The 17,137-nt window shown below is 37.7% G+C and overlaps 1 protein-coding gene across 7 annotated transcripts in view; it reads right to left on the bottom strand.

Annotated features, from left to right (window-relative positions):
* SPATA6 (spermatogenesis associated 6) overlaps nucleotides 1-17,137 on the bottom strand; it is a 215,564-nt gene that overhangs the window by 142,400 nt on the left and 56,027 nt on the right. For 6 of the 7 annotated variants that reach the window (XR_005242091.2, XR_005242090.2, XM_007978825.3 and 3 more), the window contains exons 4-5: nucleotides 8,877-8,918; nucleotides 7,209-7,333 (exon numbers count right to left, since the gene is read on the bottom strand). Coding sequence is in view for 5 of the 7 variants with exons in the window: in XM_007978825.3 (XP_007977016.1) it covers nucleotides 7,209-7,333; nucleotides 8,877-8,918 (167 nt within the window). In the remaining 2 variants the exon portion in view is untranslated. The remainder of the gene's footprint in view (nucleotides 1-7,208; nucleotides 7,334-8,876; nucleotides 8,919-17,137) is intronic. The other variant, XM_073007319.1, reaches the window with a different exon arrangement.

Genomic DNA, 17,137 nt, shown 5'->3' with positions numbered 1-17,137 from the left:
TATATAGTCAAGAAACAAATGTTAGCTTGATTTAGCCATTGCACCATGTATACATACATCAAACATCATGTTGTATATCATAAATATATACAATTTATATTTCTCAATTAATTTTTTTTCTTAGAGACAAGGTCTCTGGAGTATAGCGGTGCCATCACAGCTCACTGCAGACTCTAACTCTTGGACTTAAGTGATCCTTTCCCCTCAGCCTTCCAAGCAGCTAGGACTACAGGACACACCACCACATTCAGCTAATTTTTTCATTATTTTGTAGATACAGGATCTCACTATGTCATGCAGGCTGGTGTCAAACTCCTGGCCTCAAGCAGTCCTCCAGCCTCAGCCTCCCAAAGCATGGGAATTACAGGCATGAGCCACTGGGTCTGGCCTGTCCATTAAAATTTTAAAAACACAAAAACAAAAAACCCAGCTCCTGGGCATATAGTTCTTGAAAATAGAAAAGATAAATCTCTACTAATTCTGCCAACATTTTTTCCCATAATGTATCTTACATTCATATCTAGAAATGAACATGGCTTATATTTCTAACATTTCAATCACCACCTTGAACACTGTTTGAAATAAATAGAGATAAATGGTAAAATTCGAAAGGACAGTCACAAAGTATCTGTGAAAATATTTGGAAGCACACAATTATGCATTCACCAAAACATTAAAGAATACAGTCTATGGACAGGGCAGTTTCATTCTAATACAGTAAAAATCAGACACTGACCAAAGTATTAGGTCGGTGCAAAAGCAATTGTGATTCAATACCTACATTTGGCCTCAACAAATCAAGTCTGTGACCAGCTAAGTTTAAAAACATCATACATGTTGAAAGAAAAGGTAAATCGGAGTTGCCTAACAATTGACTGAACTGATGTAGTCTCAAAAATCTAACACTGTCATTCTTACCACATTCTATTCATCAGAATCACTACAGTCTACACTCAAGAAGAGTAGTTAGGCTACATTTTTCAATGTGTGTTCTTCTACAACCATATCTTAATAGTGATATCCACTATATCTACTTGTTAATTACCTAGTACTACAAAACAAATTACCTTGAAACTTAGTGGTTTAAAGCATCAGTATACATTTATTATCTCACGTAATTTCTATGGGTCAGAAATCTGAGATAGGTTGAGCTATGTGTTTCTGTGCTGAAATTTCTCATGAAATTGTGGTCAAGATGTCATTTAGGCTGCAGTCCACTGAAAACTTGACTGGAGCTTGAGAATCTGCTTCTCAAGAAGGTTCATTCACAGGGCTGTTGGCTGGAAGCCTCAGTTCCTTTCTAGCTTTTGGCAAGAACATTCAGCAACTCATAAACCTCTCCAAAGAGCTACTGAGTGTCCTCATGATGCAGCTCTAATTAATCAAAGTGGATGATCCAAGAGCAAAGCAAGAAGGAAGCCACAATGATGTAGTCTCAGAATCTAACACTGTCACCCCTACCACATTCTATTCATTAGACTCACTAACTATAATCCAAACTCAAGGACAGAGTAGTTATGCTACCTTTTCAATGAAGGAGTAGCAAAAACTTTGTGCACAGATTTAAAACCACCAGTCTGCTCTCTGACCACAAATAACTTACATTTCTCTCACATGCAAAATACATTCATGCTCTACCAAAAAAAAAAAAAAAAGAAAGAAAGAAAGAAAGGAATTAAAATCTCATCCTTGTACAACTTCAGACTGAAATCCAGGATGTTGGCATCTAAATAAAATCCTGGTATAGATAAGGCTGCTGAGGTGTAGTTCTTTATGTACAGCTCCTAAAATACAGTTTCTCACAATCAGAAGACATATGACCTAAAGAGAAAAGTTATCTGCCTCACACATGCCCAAGGTGCACATGTGCAGCAGGGACAGGACAATCACTATAGACATTCCTGTTTGAGCCCAGGAAGTCAAGGCTGCAATAAGCCATGATCTTGCAACTGCACTCCAGCCTGGGTGACAAAGAAAGACTCTGACTCAAAAACAAAACAAAACAAAAGAATCCCTTGTTCATCAGTAAACCTCAGCTTTTCCTCCTCAGGTCTTCAATTTATTAGATGAGGCCCACTCAAATTGCCAAAGTAATCTCGAAAGTTATCTCCTTTATTTAAAGTCAAGTGATTGTAAATACTAATCACAACTATCAAATACTTCTTAGAATAACATCTAGACTTGTGTTTGATCAAATAACTGGGCACCATAATCTAGCCAAACTGACACATAAAATTAATCATCACACCATTTGAAATGTCAGTTCATCTATGAAGTCTACAACAAAATGCAATTCATTCATTCCATTTAATCAAGAGACATGTATTAAGTACCTACTCCAGGCAAGGTACTGTGTTAAGAGTTAAATTCAAAGATGAGAAAGTCAAAGATTCTGTTTTTATAGAGTTCACATTCTAGAACAGGAGATATTATCATCATCACTACTCCATCATCACCATCGTGATATTCATGGCTATCATCCTAACACTAACATTTATTGAGTGTTTACTTGCCAGACACTGCTATAACCATTTACAAGTTTACACTAATCCACCCAAAAACCCCATGATATCTCCATGTTATGGTGCTTTGCCAAAGGTTACTCAGTTCATCCATCAAAGTGTCAGAATTTAATCCCAAAAGTTGTCTGAATCCTTGCCATAGTAAAGGCTTCAGGAGGATAGCCTGGGACTTACAGATGATTATGCAGAATCACAAGAATTCCCAGAAGGAGTGCATTGTTTTCTGCCAGGGCAACAAACTACTGATTGAAGCATTTTTCCTATTCGTATTTAAATATAATGATAGATATGGCTAGATTTAGAACTGCCAATTTGGTGTTCAGTTTATATATGTTCTATGTATTTTTATTCTTTGATTCTTTCTAGGAATCTCACCTGCATATGCATAGGTAAGTGGTCATGCAATGAACCCATAGGAGTCCTACCCTCTACTGATGACCTGTGTGTAGATTAGGAAATCATTCAAAATTGCAGCCAGGACTTCAGTCTCCCTTGGCTTTCACTTTTGGCTGGACTTTCACTGTCTCCCCTTGACAGGCAGTTTCACAGTCAGCCAAGAATAGGTGGAGAGTTTATCTCAGCCCTTTATTGTTACCTTACTCCCAGGACCTCCCTGTCAACTTTCTGGCAGGTAATCCTTGCCCCAGTTAGAGCTCTGCCTAGCAAAGCTGTGGGGTTTCTTCATCTGCTCCAACTGAATCCACGACAGTTAGCTGGCAAAGACATACTATCTGTGCCACTGCCCAAAAGTGATTCTGTTCCCCCTGGTAGCTAAGCTGCTGATTTTTGCACCTAGCTCCAGAATAGATAAACTCCAGTTCTCAATTACCAAACAGAATATAACAGCACCCCAGGCAAGAATGTTAGTACTCTCGCCAGTTTTTCCCAAAGCTTTAGCAGTTTTTCAAGCATGAAAACTTCTTCATTTGTCTTACTTTGTCAGTTTCCAGTATCCTGAATTTGTTGTTTGTGAAAATTTTGTCTAGTTTTATAAGAACTCTCAATCTCTTCAAACTGCCATTCCTAAAAGTCCTAATTTTTATATATTTTTGTTTTAATAATCCATCATCTTCCAAATAAATGCAAAAGTAACTCAAATTAAATGATGAAAAGTAAATCCCTGTTAATGCTCCATACTCTTGAGTTTACATTACCATATTGGTATACTACAGAATTTTAAATTACATTAAAGAGACCATAATTTTAAAATGTGATTATTTGTTCATCGTATGTTTCCACACAGATCTTGAAATACTCTTTGAAGACTTTCATAGTACAGAAGCTCGCTAATGGACATTGAAATATCCCCAAATAAAGTATAGTTTTATAGACTTGCTACTTAGTCAACTTTTATACTTTCATTAAGATGAAGCTGCTTTTTCTTGGAATAGGGCATATCATAAATCTACAAGAGATACTACTTAGTTCACTATATTTGTTCATATATCAACACTCTCCTTATTCAGACTACTCTAATATTTTACAAAATTAGTTTTAAAGGTCTATCCAAATAATTTCAAGCTGGACAATTTTTGCTTTTCCTCTTTTGAAATGGCATGGGCTTCTCTCAGTTTCTCTGCATGGAAGACTTAACTTTCAGCAATAAAGTATTTTCAAATCATCCACAGAATTTGAAAGAAGTTATAGTAAAGGATAGAGAGTAAGCTGTCACTTGATGCAGCTTTTAATTTTAGGTATATGAATATGTACTTCCATTACATAAATGTTTTACAACTAATCTATCTAAATTCCTACTAACATATCAATTATTTCCATTTTTCACTATTATGAACAAACAGGTAAACATTCTTAAGAAGGCTCTTAGTATATCAGAGATAATACATCTTTAAGATAGATACTGTATTCGTTCATTTTTAACGGTACTGATAAAGATATACCTGAGAATGGGCAACTTACAAAAGAAAGAGGTTTACTGGACTTACACTTCCACATGGTGGAATGCAGGGAGGAGCAAGTCACACCTTATATGGATGGTGGCAGGCAAAGAGAGAGCTTGTGCAGAGAAATTCCCGTTTGTTAAACCATGAGATCTCACGAGACCCATTCACTATCATGAGAACCCATCCCCATGATTCAATCATCTCCCACTGGGTCCCTCCCATAACACGTGAAAATTATGGAAGCTGCAAGATGAGATCTGGGTAGGGACACAGAACCACACCACATCATTCAGTCCCTGGACCCTCCCGAATCTCATATCTTCACATTTTGAAACCAATCATGCCTTCCCAACAGTCTCCCAAAGTCTTAACTCATTTCAGCATTAACTCAAAAGTCCACAGTCCAAAGTTTCATCGAGACAAGGCAAGTCCCTCCCATTTATGAGCCTGTAAAATCAAAAGCAAGTTAGTTACTTCCTAGATACAATGGGGGTATAGGCATTGATTAAATACAACAATTCCGAATGGGAGAAATTGATCAAAACAAAGGGGCTACAGGCCCCATGCAAGTCCAAAATCCAGCAGGGCAATCAAATCTTAAAGTTCAAAAATGATCTCCTTTGACTCCATATCTCACATCCAGGTCACGCTGATACAAGAGGTAGGTTCCCATGGTTTTGGGCACTCCGCCCCATGGCTTTGCAGGGTACAGCCTCTCTACTGGCTGCCTTCACTGGTTGGCACTGAGTGTCTGCAGCTTTTCCAGGCACATGGTGCAAGCTGTCGGTACATCTACGATTCTGGGATCTGGGGGACGGTGGCCCTCTTCTCACAGCTCCTCTAGGCACTGCCCAGGGACTCTGTGTGGAGGCTCTGACCCCACATTTCCCTTCCAGGCTGCCCTAGCAGAGGTTCTCCATGAGCACCTCGCCCCTGCAGCAAATTTCTGCCTGGGCATCCAGGTGTTTCCACACATCTTCTGAAATCTAAGTGGAAGTTCCCAAACCTCAATTCTTGATTTCTGTGCACTCACAGGCTCAACACCACATGGAAACTGCCAAGGTTGAGGCCTGCACCCTCTAAAGCCACAGTCCAAGCTCTATGTTAGCCCCTTTCAGCCATGGCTAGAATGGCTGAGACACAGGGCACCAAGTCCCTAGGCTGCACACAGCACAGGGACCCTGGGCCTGGCCCACAAAACCACTTTTTCCTCCTAGGTCTCAAGGCCTGTGATGGGAAGAGCTGCCACAAAGGTCTCTGACATGCCCTGGAGACATTTTCCCCATTATCTTGGTGATTAACATTCAACTCCTTGTTACTTGTGCAAATTTCTATAGCTGGCTTGAATTTCTACTTAGAAAATCGAATTTTCTTTTCTATCCCATTGTCAGGCTGCAAATTTTCCAAACATTTATGTTCCATTTCCCTTTTGAAACTGAATGCCTTTAACAAGTCACCTCTTGAATGCTTTGCTGCTTAGAAATTTCTTCCACCAGATACCCTAAATCATCTCTCTCAAGTTCAAAGTTCCACAGATCTCTACAGCAGGGGCAAAACGCTGCCGGTCTCTTTGCTAAAGCATAGGAAGAGTCACCCTTATTCCAGTTCCCAGCAAATTTCTCATCTTCATCTGAGACAACCCCTGTCTAGACTTCATTGTCTATATCACTAACAGCATTTTGGTCAAAGCCATTCAGCAAGTCTCTAGGAAGTTCCAAACTTTCCCACATCTACCTGTCTTCCGAGCCCTCCAAACTGTTCCTCCATCTGCCCATTACCCAGTTCCAAATTCACTTCCACATTCTCGGGTATCTTATAGCAATGCCCCACTACCTCAGTACCAATCTACTCTATTAATCCATTGTCATATTGCTATCAAGAAATATCTGAGACTGGGTAATTTATAAGGAAAGAGGTTTGACTCACAGTTTTGCAGGACTGGGAAGGCCTCAGGAAACTTACAATCACGGTGGAAGGGGAAGAGGCACATCATCTTACATGGCAGCAGGCGAGAGAGAAAATGTATGTGCAGCAGGAAATGTCAAACACTTACAAAACCATCAGATTTCGTGAGAACTCACTTGCTATCATGAGAACAGCATGGGGGAAACCACCCCCATGATCCAATCACCTCTCACTAGGTCCCACCCTTGACACAAGAGAATTACAGGGATTAAAATTCAATATGAGATTTGGGTGGGGACACAGAGCCTAACCATATCGCATGGTATAGCAGCATATAAAAGATTCTAATTTTTTCACTTTTATCAGATTTATTAAATTTTCCCAATCTTATAGCTATATAAATGAAATCATATGGTTGTTTTAACTTAGATTTCTCTGAATACTAATGAGTTTGAGTATTTTTTCAAATGTTTGTTATCATTCCTTAGAGAAAAAAATAAAGAGAAGAAAGAGACAAAGAGACAAAGATGGGATGGGGATGGGGAGAGAAGGGGATGACAGAGATTTGAAGAATGTCAATTAAAATTTTAAAAATTTTGAATGGCACTTTTTTTATTAAATTATTTTCATTTAGATTTTAATATGTTTAAGTAACCAATTTACTGTATTAGTCCATTTTTACATTGCTATAAAGAAGTATCTTTATATGGTTAAGTAACATATTGAAATCTAAAACAATTAAGATTTAAACTATAAAACAAGAAGTAAACTAAATTACACTTTGAATTTGTTCTTCACATTTAAGATGGCAAGCGCTATGCGGTGGTTTCTGACAATGATTTTCCATCAAAAACTGATTCAGAAAATTGCAAGCACTTACTCGAAGGCCAGAAATCCTCCTCATGGTAACCTGGCGGTTTGAATCATGATGTCCAGACATTTGGTTTGGACCCGGAAACATGAAATCCCGTGTATTTTCGTCATATGTAGACAGTGTTTCACCCACTACAAGAAAGATATCCTATGATTCAAATTATAACAAAATATTCTATTTAGAAGCAAAATCATCAAGTATCATGTATCTATTGCCTGATGCCTTATTGAAATACCTGTTTTGGGTCATGTTTATTTTCTATGAAAGGAAAATTAAAATAAAGATATGTTAAAAATATTAACACATTTTCCTTTTTCAGAAACATACTACAAAAATATGAAGTTGGTCCAACATTTATATGTCAGTTACCATCTCCACATTGGTTTGTTTGTTTGTTTGTATTTATTTATTTATTTATTTTGAGATAGAGTTTCACTCTTTTTGCCCAGGCTGGAGTGCAATGGCGCCATCTCAGCTCACTGCAACCTCCACCCCACCCTGGGTTCAAGTGATTCTCCTGCCTCAGCCTCCCGAGTAGCTAGGAATATAGGTGCACGCCACCACGCCCAGCTATGCATTTTTAGTAGAGACGGGGTTTCAACATGTTGGCCAGGATGGTCTCAATCTCCTGACCTCGTGATCTGCCCACCTTGGTCCCACAAAGTGCTGGGATTACAAGCGTGAGCCACTGCACCCAGCCAGCACTCCATTTTTCACATTAAAAAAATTTGATTAATATAGATGTCATCTATAATCACAGAAATCAATATCAGAAATGAAACTATCCTCTATATTTTAACTCTGCCTTCTCCAGGGAACTGTAACATTTACTACATAAGTAAGGTTTTATTCACTTCCCTTCCCTAATAATAGGCAACACACAAAAACAATGATAATTAACTATTTTATCAATAAAAATATATAGTTTTAGAAAAATCACAAAAACTTAAAAGTCAATTTTTATGACTGTCACAAAATATTTTAGAATGATAAGTTATTTTCCATTTTCAATTACTACTATTCAATTTTAGAACAATGTATTAAAGTGACATTTATGACAATCTTTCTGTATATATTATTTTGGTCTAGTGACATTTTACACGTAGTAGATCAACAATAGAAACTTTACACTGTTCTTAACTTGGGAAGAGCAGGAAAGATGAGATTTTTTTTTTTTTTTTTTTTTTTTTTTTTTTGAGACAGAGTCTCACTCTGTCACCCAGGCTGGAGTGCAATGGCATGATCCTGGCTCACTGCAACCTCTGCCTCCCAGGTTCAAGTGATTCTCCTGTCTCAGCCTCCCGAGTAGTTGGGATTACAGATGCCCACCACCACACCCAGATAATTTTTGTATTTTTAGTAGAGATGGGGTTTCACCATGTTGGTGAGGCTGGTCTCAAACTCCTGACCTCAGGTAATCCACCTGCCTCAGCCTCCCAAAGTGCTGGGATTACAGGCATGAGCCACCATGCCTGGCCTGGAAAGATGAGATTTTAAAGTTAAAAAACATGTCACTGACATGAGTTCCCAAGTCAATTTACTGTATCAGTATATAATACACTATATTATATCCTTATCAAATAATAGAGTATAATCAATATGTAATACATTATATCATATATTACATCAATTTATGATATATTATATTATATATATTACATAAATATATATTACCTGGTGGAACTAGCTGTATCAACTCGAATACTGCTGTATCATCTAAAAGTTTAAAGAAAAATTTCCTTAAATAAATTAATAGCAAAAAATTACTTAATTTACCACGGGAGTGTCTAAAAGCCAAAGTAATCACTAGGTAGACTACATATATGCTTATATATTAGTATATAATGTACACTTCTTTCTTTTAGAGACAGTGTCTCGCTCTGTCACCAGGCTGGAGTACAGTGGCACAATCTTGGTTCACTGCAACCTCCGCCTCCCGGACTCAAGCAATTCCCCTGCCTCAGCCTCCTGAGTAGCTGGGACTACAGACACACACCACCACACCCCGCTACCTTTTTTTTTTTTTTTGTATTTTAGTAGAGACGGGGTTTCACCATGTTGGCCAGGATAGTCTCAATCTCCTAACCTTGTGATCCACCCGCCTCGGCCTTTCAAAGTGCTGGGATTACAGGCGTGAGCCACCGTGCCCAGCCTAATGTATACTTTTATAAATATAAATTATGTCTATTTCTTAAGTAGAGTGGTGAGTACAGTGAGGTACATTGACTCTTGAACAACTTGAGCATTAGGGGCACCAACACATGTGTCATCAAAAATCCATGTATAATTTTTTCCTTCCCAAAATCTTCATAGCCTACTGTTAACCAGAAGCGTAACTAGGAACATAGTTGATTAGCATATATTTTATGCTATATGTATTATATACTGTATTCTTTCAATAAAGTAAGCTAGAGAAAAGAAAATGTTATTAAGAAAATCCTAAGGATGAGAAAACACATTTATGGTACCGTATTTATTGATACCATAAGTTTATATTGTCTGCTTACAAGATAAATTGTCTGTCTGAAATGGAATGCAACCACAGCTGCAGCCCTCTGTATGGTACATATCAAGCCATTCAACTTTGTCTTGTAGTGTCATGACTTTCCTCCGCTTCCTGAGCGCACTTCCAGCATCACTAGTGAAACTCTGCATGGGTCGCCTGAACTCTAAGTGAAGAGTTGCTGGAGGCTCAGTAGGGACAAGTGTGAGAGATAAAACTCCTGAGACAGCCAATCATTGGGCTCTCAAGTTTTTGTTAAGTTTTACTTCCTGGAGTTCTACTAGGTCCTCACTATAAATACTGGAGAAAAATCCCCTCATATTTCCACCAGCAGGGAGAAGAGAAAAGAAACCATTTTGAAGTATATCAGAGCATTCCATTCTTAACAAGTCCTGACCTCAGGATTCTTTTTCTACAGCCTAATCAACTGGGCTCATATCAGAGCCTAACCTATCTGAGAGAAAGTAAATACTCAAATACTCCAGCCAGCTCTGGGGTTCTACTTCTGGGAAGAAAACCCAAGTCCAGCTCCCTCTAGCCTTCCACGTGGGAGAAGGGAAATACCCAACTCCAACCACATTCCACACAGGGGAAGGGAAAAACTCACTGCCCCTCCTTCCAGCCATCCTGTCCAAACTAAGAGGGGAAAATCAGAAGCACCGGTGAAGGTCACAGTTTAGGGGCATAGGCTCACCAAAAGACTGTGACCTGATCATAAGACTGTAGAACACCTCCCTCTCCTCACACCTTACCGATACACTACTAAAAGCTCTTTACCACAGTTTCATTCACTCAGTATAGCTTTCAGCAAATAAGTACATACTAAGTACAAATACTTACATAAGGCATACTAAACAGCAAAAAACAGTTTGAAGAGACTGAACAAGCATCAGACCCAGAGTCAGATATGGCAAGAATGTTGGAATTACTATATCATGAATTTTGAAAAACTATAACATGCCATGGGATCTAATGGAAAAAGGAAACAACATGCAAGAACAGCTGGATAATATAAGCAGAAAGAGATGGAAATTCTAAGAAAAAACCTGCCAACCTAAATAAACAGCAAGAGGCTCTTTAAAGAAAATAATATTTATTCAGGAATAGGGCATTGAAATGGGAATACAGGTGCCATAGTAAACTATATGTGCATCCAGGGAGGCAAAGGCAGACAAAGGGTTTTAAAGGGAATGTGAGGAAAATTACATAATTGTTTTGAAATGATTAGTCTTGGCTACAAGTATCAATAACAAGGGTGATGACAGTCCAAGGTTGGACAGGAAGTTGCTGGGCAGATGTGCTCATGCAAGTATTTTTTGGGTTAGGTTGCGATGGCCTTTGTGTAAGACTTAGATTTTTGTAGAGCTTTTATGACAGTTTTGTCATCAGGCATACAAGTGTGACAATCCTCCCCTCATAGCCTTTCCCCATTCTATTTGTCAGGGGTTTTTTTGGTGTTTTTTGTTTTTGTTTCTGTTTTTAACACAGATGACTTGACTTTCATTCTGACAACTTTCACAAATAAAAAAGAAATACTATAGATTGAAAACACTGTAATGGAAATAAAGAATGCCTTTGATGAACTCACTATTAGATGGGACATGGCTGAAGAAAGAATCTTAAGACTTAAAGATATCACAACAAAAATTTCCAAAACTAAAAAGCAAACAGAAAAAAAAGACTAAAAAAAAAAAACACAACAAAAATATACAAGACCTCTGAGATGACAACAAAAGGTATAAATACACATGATGAGAATATCAGAAAGAGATGAACTGGGAAAACACACACACACACACACACACACACACACACAAAAGTGCCTGAAGCAATAATGACAACAAATTTCCTTAAATTAGTGTCAGATGCCAAACCAAAATACAAGAAGGTCAGGGAACAGCAAGCAGAATAAATGTCCCCCCAAAATATCTCTAGGTACATCATATTCAAACTTCAGAAAACCAAAGACAAAAGAAAACTCTTGCACCAGGCACAGTGGCTCACACCTGTAATCCCAGCACTTTGGGAGTCTGAGGAATGTGGATTGCTTGAGTTCAGGAGTTCAAAACCAGCCTGGGCGACACAGCAAAACTCTGTCTCTACAGAAAATACAAAAATTAGCAGAGCATGGTGGCACGCACCTCTAGTCCCAGCTACTCAGGAGGCTGAGGTAGGAGGATCACTTGAGCCAGGGAGGTGGAGGTGGCAGTAAACCAAAATCATATCCCTGCCCTCCAGCCTAGCTGAAGGAGCGAGACTCTATCTCAAAAAAAAAAAAAAAAAGAAAGAAAGAAAAGAGAAAGAAAAAGAAAAAGAAAACTGAAAAGAAATAAAAAATCCTGAAAGACGCCAAAGGGAAAAAATACTGAACCTATAGAAAAGCAAAGATAAGAAATACATCTGACTTGTCCTCAGAAACCATTCAAGCAAGAAGAGAGTAGAGTGAAATATCCATACATATATAGATAAAAGGATATATGAGATTCGCTTCAAAATAATGATGTATGAAAAAAATCAAATTCCTACAAAAAGAAAACATTTACATAACATATAGGAAAAAGTGAATACTCACATATGTATGTGTGCGTGTGTGTATATTTATGTATGTGTTTACATGTACACACATATAAATACACACAAATACATACATTTTATTTAAAACCTTACAACAAATAAAACAGTAAGCCAGATGACTGCACTGGTGAATTTATTTTCAAAATGCCAACGATGTGCATACTCTTAGGAAACAGTAAAAGAAAGAATCCTTCTCAACTTATTTATAAGCCCTGCAAAATCTTGATACTAAAACCCGACAAGGACCTTACAAGAAAAGAAAAAGGACAGGCAATCAATTTCGTGAACAGAGATGCAAAAATCCTAAACAAAATATTATCAACTCAAATCCACTAATACACAAATATAGTTTAATATTCAAAAATAATGCAGCATAATTCACCACATGAACAGAATAAAAGAGAAAAAAAAAAGGTGTTTCATAAAATTTAACCACCATTTATGCTTTTAAAAAATCTCAGCAAACCAAGACTAGAAGGGACCTTTTTTAATGATAAAGGCTTTCTACCAAAAACCTACAGCAAACATTATACCAAGTGGTGAAAGCTGAAACTTTCCCTCTGAGATCAAGAATAAGACATACACTTCATTCTTGGCTGTCATTTACTTCAACATTTTACTGAAGTTCTGAGCCACTGGAATAAAGCAATAAATAAATTAAAAGGTTTAACAATAAGAAAAGAGAAACTAGAAGTACCCTATGACCCAGCCATCCCATTACTGGGTATATACTCAAAGGACTATAAATCATGCTGCTATAAAGACACATGCACACGTATGTTTATTGCAGCACTATTCACAATAGCAAAGACTTGGAATCAACCCAAATGTCCATCAGTGACAGACTGGATTAAGAAAATGTGGCATATATACACCATGGAATACTATGCAGCCATAAAAAGGGATGAGTTTGTGCCCTTTGTAGGGACATGGATGCAGCTGGAAACCATTTATTCTCAGCAAACTATCGCAAGAACAGAAAACCAAACACCGCATGTTCTCACTCACAGGTGGGAACTGAACAATGAGATCACTTGGACTCGGGAAGGGGAACATCATACACTGGGGCCTATCATGGGGAGGAGGGAGGGGGAAGGGATTGCATTGGGAGTTATACCTGATGTAAATGACGAGCTGATGGGTGCTGACGAGTTGATGGGTGCAGCATGCCAACATGGCACAAGTATACATATGTAACAAACCTGCACGTTATGCACATGTACCCTAGAACTTAAAGTATAATAATAAAAAAAAAAGAAAAGAGTAACTATGATGTTCGTTATTTAAAGACAACGCAAACACAAAATGTCCAAAGTAATTTAAAGACACATTTCTTTTAAATTAATGTATATAGCAAAGTTGCTAAAACAAAGATAATATGCCAAAGTCAAATGTATTTTTATGTAACAGCAACAATTAGAAACAACGTTATAATCTGTTTTTTAAATGTGAAATACCTAGAACAATACTGAATGAAAGATGCTTAGACTGCTACACAGAAAAGTATCTACATTATCATGTATAATTAAAGAAGCTGAAAATTAACAGAAAAAATATGTATTTCAGAGATATCAACCAATCACAATGTATGGAACTTAGATATCTGAGTCTCAATTCAAACACAAGACTATTTTAACAATTATAAAACAGGGAGGCCGGATGAGGTGGCTCACACCTATAATCCCAGCACTTTGGGAGGCTGAGGTGGGCAGATCACAAGATCAGGAGTTCGAGACCAGCCTGGCCAATATGGTGAAACCCCGTCTCTACTAAAAATACAAAAAAAAAAAAAAAAAAAAAAAAATAGCCAGGCTTGGTGGTGCATGCCTGTAATCCCAGCTACTTGGGAGGTTGAAGCAGGAGAATTGCTTGAACCTGGGAGGTGGAGGTTGCAGTGACCTGAGATCTCACCATTGCACTCCAGCCTGGGCAACAGACAGACTGAGACTCCATCTCAAAAACAAAAAACAAAACAAAAACCAGAGAAATGTAAACTGGGTGGATATTTGATAAGAAATTGCTCATTTTTAGATGTGATATAGTACTGTTCCTATAGTTTAGCTGTCCATATCCACAGATAAAAGGATATGATGTCTGAAGTTTGCTTCAAAATAATCTGAAAATAGGCGATGAAGTAAGGAGATACAGATAAAACAACATTAGCCATGTGTTGATAATTATGGAACTAAGTTTTGAGTACATGGGGGGTTTCATTATTCTCTTTTGTCTACTTTTGTGTATTTATGAGTATTTTTCTAATACAAAGGTTTTTAAAATGTTTTCAACTGGACAAAGTTACGTGTGTGTGTGTGCTCTAAACATACCACCATGAAAATTCTCAATACACTGTTTTGTTGTTGTTGTTTTAAAGTTCTTTGCTGATTTTTCCATAAGATGTACTAAAATGTTCAAATTCCTCACACAAAATATTAATCACATAAATGTTTAAATTTTTCAGAATATCTTCATATTTCCTACCTTTCATACATTGAACAATACTAATTTTATCATTAAAATTTCTTAAAAAGGTTTTACAAACAGAGAAGTAGAAGCAATAGACTCTTACCATGAAATCAATCATCTCCTTCTAATCTCATGCCACATGGTTTTGTCAACTGTTCATCCTTTCTCACTGCAATCTTGTAAACTCATGGCCACTGCCACTTTTTCATCGAAGATCTAACTGGCTAATCTTCCTCTCAAACTTAAGACTTGTCATAATTTTAAGCAACATCAACATCCATGTGAATGATTCATACAATAGTTCTCTGACCTCCTCAAAGCCAGGACACCTATGGAAGGATTCTGATTATATAGTTACATACCTGATTCTTCTTTTACTGCAATTGATGTTCTTTTAAACAAAGGGTCTGTATTTTGTGCATTTCTTAATCCTCTATATTCTCTTATAGTAATTGTGTCTGTACAGGTAATTTAAAAATATTTAAACTAATCTTAGTTATTATCATAGGTCACTGGATAAGCAACTTTTGCTTAAAAAGAGTTTTCTATCACCCCTCAAATAACACAATATATCCTATGAATACATCATGCTTCTTCTAATCTCATTATCAATAAATGGAAGAACAAAAAAGAGAAAATGCTGAAGTGGTACTAATATGATTTTGGCTTCTATGAAACTTGACTGACCTTACAATAATTATAATGATTAAGCACAAAGCAAAATCCTGTCTTCTAGAAAATATCTGAGCATACGATAAAATTTCATCAGAAATCAAATGAATTTCTGGGCATGGTAGCTCACTCCTATAATCCCAGCACTTTGGGAGGCCAAGCCGGGAGGGTCGCTTGAGCCCAAGAGTTCAAGACCAGCCTGGGCAACATGGCAAGAACCCATCCCTACAAAAAATATATATATATATATATATATATATACACACACATACATACACACAAAAAAAATTAGCTGCCTGGTGGCATGTGCCTGTGGTCCCAGATACTTGGGAGGCTGAGGTAGATCACTTGAGCCCGGGAGGCAGAGGTCACAGTGAGCTGAGACTGCCACTGCACTCCAGCCTGGGCAACAAAACAAGACCTGGAAAAAAGCAAGAAAGCAAGAGAGCAAGAGAGCAAGAGAGGGAGGAGGGAGGGAGGGAGGGAGGGAAGGAGGAAGGGAAGGGAGGAAGGAAGGAAGGAAGGAAGGAAGGAAGGAAGGAAGGAAGGAAGGAAGGAAGGGAGGGAGGGAGGGAGGGAGGGAGGGAGGGAGGGAGGGAGGGAGGAGGGGAGCGGGGGAGGGGAAGGGAAGGGGAGGGAGGAAGGAAGGAAAAGGACAGAGAAGGAAGGGAAGGGGAAGGGAAGGAGAAAGAGAAAACGGAAGGGGAAGGGAAGAAGAAAGCAAATGAGTTAAACATAATCTTAGGATAAGCTCAGTTTCTTAATTTTCCACATATACTAACACTATATTTTTCCTGAGGTCAATTACTCTGCAACCTCAACTATTTGAAAAACATGATTACAAACTAGAAAATAATTTAAAAACAAAAAACTTACAAGTAATCAAAACAGTAGTGTTTACTACCATTTAAACAGTATCTTCTGTGTGTCAAGACTAAGCTTCTATTAGCTTCAAACAAATCCTTAAAACAACCCTAACAAGGTAACTACTACCTCTATTTTACAGATAAAAAACAAAGACTAAAGACTAATGTTATCAAAGATAACAGTTCCTGAGCTCAGGTATTACTGTATTCAAACCTGTTTTCTTTTCACTAACAACTCTACTGGAACTAGAAAATAGTGATTTACAAAATATACGTGGTATCTGAATGAGGAGTAGAATAAAGAAATAAGACAGTTGCTAGAGAGAGACAAGGATGAAGACAGGAAATATTTCTTTTTAGGGTGGAAATGTACAACATGTTTACATAGGGTAAGAAAGCAGCAACAAGGAAGACACTAAGGAAATGGGGATTACAGGATACATCTAATGAACAAGCTCCTAGAGATACCATGAGGAGATAAAGAAGACACGTAAACAGAGTAACAGTAACTTTGAACAGAACAGAAAAACTTCATCCTGTAAGACTGGGCGAAGATAAGTACGGGTAAGAGTGTAGGTTACTTTTAGGACAGAGTGCAATAAACTTAGGCACATCACTACTATTACCTCAATTTTGGTCAGTGAAATGGGAAGTAATCATCTCTTCATCTTAAGAATACTAGAGTTTAAAACAAGGGGACACCTGATAAGAAAAATGAATATGTTTAGAATATCAATGATAGAAATTAAAGAGAAAGTTTTCCAAGAAGAAAGGAGTCCAAGGTAGTACCGAGAAGCAATTTATGATGGTACCGATTTGAAGGTCATGAGAATCTATCAATTTGATACTATGAAACA

Source organism: Chlorocebus sabaeus, chromosome 20, assembly GCF_047675955.1.
Source record: "Chlorocebus sabaeus isolate Y175 chromosome 20, mChlSab1.0.hap1, whole genome shotgun sequence".
NCBI classification, from domain to species: Eukaryota; Metazoa; Chordata; class Mammalia; order Primates; family Cercopithecidae; genus Chlorocebus; species Chlorocebus sabaeus.
This window is presented reverse-complemented; position numbering and strand designations above follow the sequence as displayed.